The sequence below is a fragment of the Dipodomys merriami genome, unplaced genomic scaffold, assembly GCF_024711535.1.
Source record: "Dipodomys merriami isolate MVZ:Mamm:240054 unplaced genomic scaffold, mDipMer1.0.p SCAF_6, whole genome shotgun sequence".
In the NCBI taxonomy this organism is placed as follows: domain Eukaryota; kingdom Metazoa; phylum Chordata; class Mammalia; order Rodentia; family Heteromyidae; genus Dipodomys; species Dipodomys merriami.
Genome location: NW_027206179.1, coordinates 4554832 through 4562270, shown reverse-complemented (window position 1 = coordinate 4562270; position 7439 = coordinate 4554832). Strand labels below are relative to the sequence as shown.

Below are 7439 nucleotides of genomic sequence, written 5' to 3'. Positions count from 1 at the left end.
TTGGGGACATTATCTCAATTTCAGATCTAGGTAAATTAAGATTGTACCTCACCCTAGTTAGAATTGCCATTATCAAGAAAACACATAATAATAGATGCTGGCAGGGATGTGGCCAAAAGGGCATGCTACTACAGTCTTGATGAGAATATAAATTTGTCCAACTACTCTGGAAAGCAGTATGGAGGCTCCTCAAAAGGCTAAACATAGAACTCCCCTATGATACAGCAACCCCAATCCTATACACTTACCCAAATGACCACAAACAAGGCCACACTAACACCACCAACACAATCATGTTGATTGCAGCATTGTTTACGATAGCTGAGATTTTCTTAAAAATTAGCCTATCCTTGACCTCCTTCCATTTACTCCTCAGCTTTCCAGATTTTACACTCAAACATATTTACTATACTTTGAACCCTAGCTTCAAACTCTTCCTCAGAAAATCCTGAACAATTAAATTGTGTTGGAAGAATGAAAGTCATGTGTGAACTGTCAAAGATATGCCATGGTTAAATCAAATTAAAAGGTTCTTCAACCATTACATTAGGTTATTATTTTTGAAAATTTAGTGACTGGATATTCAGGCATTCTGAGTCACCATAAATTTTGTTCTAGAAACCCAAATCCAAAACAAATGACACATCATTGAAGAGAAGCTATCCTATCCATGAGTTTCCTCAAGGCTTCCTTCATGTCTTTGTTCTTCAGGCTGTAGATCAAGGGGTTCATCATTTGAGGGACCACAGTGTACATCACTCAAGCCACCGCCATCCTCTGTGGGGAGTCAGTAACCACAGAGCTGTCATACACCACCAAACACTTCCCATAGAACAAGGAGACCATGCACAGGTAAAAGCCACAGATAGAAAATGCTTTATACTTTCCTACTGCTGATGACATTTTTGAGATAGGAGAAGCATGTGAGTATAAGCAAATAGGATCCCAGAAAGTGGAACACCCTCAAACAGACAAGCTTCACTATATATAATCATGTGATCAATGAACGTATCAGAACAGGCGAGTTTGATGTGCTGAGCAAGTTCACAGAAGAAGTGGGATATTCTTTATTTTGGTACATTTTTTATTGTAAAAATGCTTTACAGAGTGGTTAAAGTTACATGAGCAAGGTAATGAGATATTTCCTATTGAGCACTGTTGCCTCCTTTATTTTACCCCTACCATCCCTTCCCTTCCACAACCAGCCCCCCCTCCCGCTGAAGTTGTAAAGATAGTTTTCAACATAGTATTTTGTACATCTCACTGTTAAAATGGGTCAACTTGTATCCTTATTTAAGCAGTTTGTTTTTACCCTTCCCCTCCCCAAATTAGAGAAGTATATATACCAGGGCACTGACATCAAATACAGTGAAAACAGGGGTTATACATGGGGTAGGAACATACAAATCAACAAAAAAAATCACATGGTACATTATAAATATGTTAGAAACAATAGCAAGAAAGAAAAAAAATATATTTGTGTCCCTATCTTGAGGTTCATTTCATTTAGCATCACCTTATATGGACATCTGTACATAGCTTGTCCTACACATGTACCAGTTATTGCAAATAAAGGAAACCATGGGACCCTCTATTTCCACCACAAGACATGACCTGTATTTCATTCCCACTATTCATTTTTGTTTGTCATTTTGTGCCAGTATTATGGCTTGAACTCAGGGCCTGAGTGGTATCCCTCAACTCCTTTGTGGACTGTACAGATTCTTTCAATCTGATACATACCCATTTGTCAATGCTTTCTTGAGGACCATGATAGGCAGTTACTATAGAATTAACCCTAATTCCAGCTGTTCTTTCCAATGAATATTTTTGCAATAGTATCTTGCTTTTGTTATATGACAGAAATGGAGCTGGGGCTCAAGTGGTGAATTGAAAAGGTAAAAGCATAGTACCTAGGTCCTGAGTTCAAATCCCAGAGTTAGCTTGTGCATGCATGCGCTCTCTCGCTCTCTCTCTCTCTCTCTCTCTCTCTCTCTCTCTCTCTCTCTCTCTCTGACACACACACACACACACACACACACACACACACACACACACACGCACAAGGTAAGTGCTCCACTTGATGGAGAGTTATGTGATCAGGAGAATGTGAACTGTGTGCCCATCTGTGCAAAATTTATTGAAAACTATTGAGAGAATGACATGAAGTTGACAGGAGAGACACTGAGAACACTTTATTCCTCTTTACTATGGACTCTACTCTCCTCTAGGTTGAGAGTTTCATACAGTGTCCACCGTCATTTCCAGAGGCCAAGTAGCTTTCTGTGCCTTACAATGATTTCAAGAAAATGATACTAAATATCTTACCTGAATATTGATAAAGTGGATTATTTGATCCTCAGAAGTTATAAACAGATTGAATGAGTGAGTGCCTTACTGGAGAAGAAGAACCATCTCTGGGAAGGAGACTATGCTTTGTTTCCTACCTAGGGCAGGGATGTCAAAGAAAGTGACATGATACTTAGTGTACTTACTAAAATACCCATGAGTTTGAATATCCAAAGCTCCTCATTACATCAGCTATTCTACTACCAGCCTAGTCCCAAGAGCGCATTTCCTAAAGGACCAAACTGGAGATAGAAACCAGGATGGCCAATTTCCTGTCCCTCGAGGACCTATGTACAGAATGCAATTTGCTCCATGTTTTTCTGCTAATCTCTCTGTGTGTGTCTCTGTCTCTGTCTCTCTTTCTGTCTCTGTCTCTGTCTCTGTCTGTCTCTCTGTCTCCCTGTCTGTCTCTGTCTGTCTCTCTGTCTCTCTATCTGTCTCTTTCTGTCTGTCTGTCTGTCTGTCTGTCTGTCTGTCTGTCTGTCTCTCTCTCTCTCTCTCTCTCTCTCTCTCTCTCTCTCTCTCTCTCTCTCTCTCTCTCTCTCTCTCTCTCTCTCTCTCTCTCTCTCTCTCTCTCTCTCTCTCTCTCTGTACCAGGACTAGGGATTGAACTCAAGGGCTTATACTCTTGCTTTTTGCTCAAGGCTAGCACTCTACCACTTGAACCCATAGCTCCACTTCTGGCTTTTTGCTGGTTAATAGTAGGTAAGGTCTCATGACCTTTTCTGTCCTGGCTGGCTTTGAACTATAGCCCCCAAGAGCTCAGCCTCCTGAGTAACTAGGTTTATAGGCATGCATCACTGGCAGCTAGTCTTTTATATTTCTTTTCTGATTTCTACTTCACACACCTTGCTCACAACACACATGACTTCCATTATAACTTCTAGTGTTCCATTTAAATCACAAACTAAGTCATTTCTGTCTATTTCACAATATGTAGGATCTTAGGGCTTATGATAGGTTTTAAAATATGTTCTACCCATAATGTTGTAATAGAACTATAAGTAGCAGGTTAATAGTAGTATAAGATTACAAATACCCATGACTTTTCTTTTAGGGTATGTAATTGTACAAAATAATAGACTTCATTATGACATTCTGATAGATGTGGATAATGTACTAGTGTCTTAGGCCTTCTCTACTCTTCCAAAATAGTCTCCTTTCTGCTTTTCTCTATTGTGAAAGAATCTATAGTTTTCATATGAGAAGACTCATGATATTTGTCTTGACAAGTCTGGTTTATTTCATTTAACATAATCATTTTTGTCCTTGAAGACATGGAATAGGTAATGTATTTCTTAATATACTATGGTTGCTCTAAAAGTAAGTGTAAGAACTAACAAATGAAAATACATTGACTTTTTAAACTTCTGCAGAGAAAAAAACTTTTGGCATCAAGATCTAACCTACAGAGTAGAACAATTGTTCCAGATATTTATTAGATAAAAGATTAATGTCCAAACTAACATAAAATCAGCTTCAAAAACAAACCCCCAAAACACAAACAACCCAATTAATAAATGGGCAAATAAATAAACTGAAGACATAGTTTTGTAACAAATATAAATAGTGAAAAGATATTTGAAGAAATGTTAAGTATCTTTAGCTTAAAAAATAAAAACCAAAAGGCAGATGAAAATTACACTGAGCTGGGTGCTGGTGGTTCAGAGCTATAATCCTACCTACTCAGAAGGCTGAGATCTCAGGATGGCAATTGTAATACTATTATCTCCAACTGGCCACCAAAAAGCCAGAGTGGAACTGTGGCTCAAGTGGTAGAGAAATAGCCTTGAGAAAAAAAACCCACAGGAACAGCACCCAGATACTCTTTTGTTCTATCTGTATGTGAGTATCTAGAATCCGGTATTCTTTATCATATCATAGTCTATTTTAGATCTAATTTCTGCATATGCGACAGATCATGCACCATTTGTCTCTCTGAGTTTGGCTTACTTCACTTAACATGATTTTTTCTAGTTCCACTGTTTCCCACAAATGAAATCATTTTATTCATCCTAATAGCTGTGCAAAACTCCATTGTGTAGGTACCACATTTTTTAAAATCCATCCATTCAATCCCTATTGTGAGTTATCTAGGCTGTTTCCATGTCTTGGTTATTGTGAATAGTGTGGCAATGAACATGGATTTGCAGATGTTCTTTTTCTTTTTTTGGTCCGGTCGTGGGCCTGAACTCTGGGCCTGGGCGCTGTTCCTCAGCTCTTCAGCTCAAGGCTAGCACTCTACCACTTGAGCCACAGCGCCACTTCCGGCTTTTTTTCCCCCTGCTTATGTGGTACTGAGGAATGGAACCCAGGGCCTCATGCATGCAAGGCAAGCGCTCTACCACTGAGCCACCTTCCCAGCCCCTGCAGATGTTCTTATCATATCCTGGCTCATGATGTTCAAGGTAGATGGCCAGGAATGATATGGCTTGGTTGTAGGGAAGATCTCCTTTTTGTTTTTTGAGGAACATCCAGACTACTGTCCAAAGTGGTTGTAGTACTTTACATTGCCACCATCAGTGCAGTGAGGATCTTTATTCCCCCACATCCTGACCAACATTTGTTGTTGTTCAAATTCACCATGTTGGCCAATCTAACTGGGGTGAGATGGAATCTCAGAATCGTTTTTAATCTGCATCTCCTTTATGGCCAGGGATGATGAACTATTTGTCATGCATTTCTTCGCCATTCTCATCTCTTCTTCTGAGAAGTCTCCTTAACTCCCTTAGCCATTTAGTGATTGGTTTGTTACATTTGGGAGGGGTTAGTTTCTTTAAAATTAGAACAGGTTGAGCTACTTGAGGGTAAGACTCTAAAGAAGAGATCAGCTCTTTCTAAGTTATTAGGGGTGTGTGTGTGTGTGTGTGTGTGTGTGTGTGTGTGTGTGTGTGTGTGTGTGTGTGTGTGTGTAGATCTGGGATAAGAGTAGGGACATGAGGACAAGGAATCTTGATTGTTTCCACTAGTGGGGTAATTCTACCAACAACATCTCAATGTGTCAGCTTTGTTTATTCTAATTCAGATGGAACCTGATGGAATCACTATTATAGAAAGGGTTCCTTGTTGACCAAAACTTCACTATACCTGTCCATAGCTATATAGAGATTGCATGACTGTATGTACACTGATTTAATGATGTCAGAATCAGAGATGAATACACAAGACTTTGGCAAAATTGAATAGATGATCAAAATACACAGAGCTCTAGCCCCGTGTAAGGAGCATTATACTCAAGGCATCATATTCTGCGATTCTAATCAGTAACTATTCCATTTCCAGTTTTCTACATTCCAATGAATTTGCCAGGTATTCTGTATCATTTGTTATTTATTTATTTATTTATTCCTGACATAAGCAGTGTCAACACCTGCCACACCAATGGAAGGAGACGATTCTAGAAGTGAGTTTCTTCAGAGCTCCCACCATGTCCTTGTTCCTCAGGCTGTAGATAAAGGGGTTCATCATGGGGGTCACCACAGTGTACATGACTTAGGCAATGGCACTCTTGCTGTCTGAGTGAGTACCTGCAGAACTGAGGTACACCCCGAAACCAGTCCCATAGAACAAAGAGACAACTATTATGTGCGACACACAGATCGAGAATACTTTATGCTTTCCTCCAGCTAAGGGGATTTTCAGGACAGAAGAGATTATTTGAATGTAAGAGAAAACTATCCCAGAGAGTGGAATAACACCCAAGAGACTCGTCACCAAATATACCAAAGTGTTATTGATAAGAGTGTCAGAACAGGCATATGAGCCAACTTGCAGAAAAAGTGAGGGATTTCCAGATGGGTGCAGAAAGACAACCGAAGTGCCATCAAAGTATGGATGAGGGCATCGAGAAAACTAATGAGAAAGGATAGAGCAACCAGCATCCCACAGAATTTAGGGTTCATGATAACATTGTACCTCAGGGGATGACAGATGGCCACAAACCGATCATATGCCATCATGACCAGAATTCCATTTTCCAAGCCAGCAAAAAGCAGGACAAAGCAGGTTTGCGTGAGACAGCCCAGGTAACTGATGGATTTGCTCTGAGCCTGGAGGTTGGCCAGCATCTTGGGGACAGTGGTGGAGATGAAGCAGATGTCAATGAAGGAGAGGTTGGAGATGAAGAAGTACATGGGAGTGTGGAGGTGAGGGTCATAGCTGATGGCTAGGATGATGAGCAGATTTCCGAGCACGGTGATCAGGTAGATGGACAGGAACAGACCAAAGAGGATAGGCTGCAGGTCCAGATCTCCTGAGAGACCCAGGAGGAAAAATTCTTCAGCATCTGAAATGTTTCTTGGTTTCATGTTGTTGATGGGGCTAAGAGAAAATGAAAGGACACATGTTATAAAACAAATGAGGGACAGAAATTTTTCTCTTGGTACTTTTTTTTTCCCTTTTGCTCACCCACGTCTTTCCCTTTTTTATTAACAACTCTCGGGTCTTAATGATTAACATAGTAAATGTAAACATAAATATAAGATGTGAACATAAATATACCTCAATGAGTTCTGGATGTATGCAATTTAACAGAACTAATACTCAAAGCGAAGAGCAGTCTGATCATGATAACCATTGTGGCAGGAAACATGAAAACTTAAACAGCCCTTAAAATAAATAGAAATGATTGTGTTTTTAATATTGTGTGTCAGGCATCATGAAAATTACAGAAGAGTGGAAAGGAAGGGGTTTCACATCCACCAGCTGGCATGTCCAAATTTATATTCAAATATTTGGGTGTAATTTCTCTTAAAAGAAAAAAAAAGAACTAATACAGTGCAGATCACTGTTGTGGCCCTCTTTCAGTCTTGACCTTCCTTCTTGAAGGGATAACCATGGCAATGGACTTCACAGATATTCTGAAACATTGTTCAACAACATGACACAGCCATCAGCATCTTATGCCAACTTGCACATATATAATTATATATTAATAATATATATGTATGGAATTGAATATTAATGATATAATATATAATATATAATTATATGATATGTAATATATCATGTAATATATAATATATACAATATAACATATATAATATATAGTATGTCATATATAATAAATTGTCATACAATGTCATTTATGT

The 7439-nt window shown here is 39.1% G+C and overlaps 1 protein-coding gene across 1 annotated transcript; it reads right to left on the bottom strand.

Moving 5' to 3' along the window:
* Positions 1-645: 645 nt before the first annotated feature.
* LOC138813431 (olfactory receptor 7G3-like) lies at positions 646-6659 on the bottom strand. Its single transcript, XM_070001855.1, is given in 3 exon segments — positions 646-920; positions 923-1065; positions 6118-6659. Coding segments are annotated over 3 exon segments (957 nt in total). The 5' UTR covers positions 6657-6659.
* Between the last annotated feature and the right edge of the window lie 780 nt (positions 6660-7439).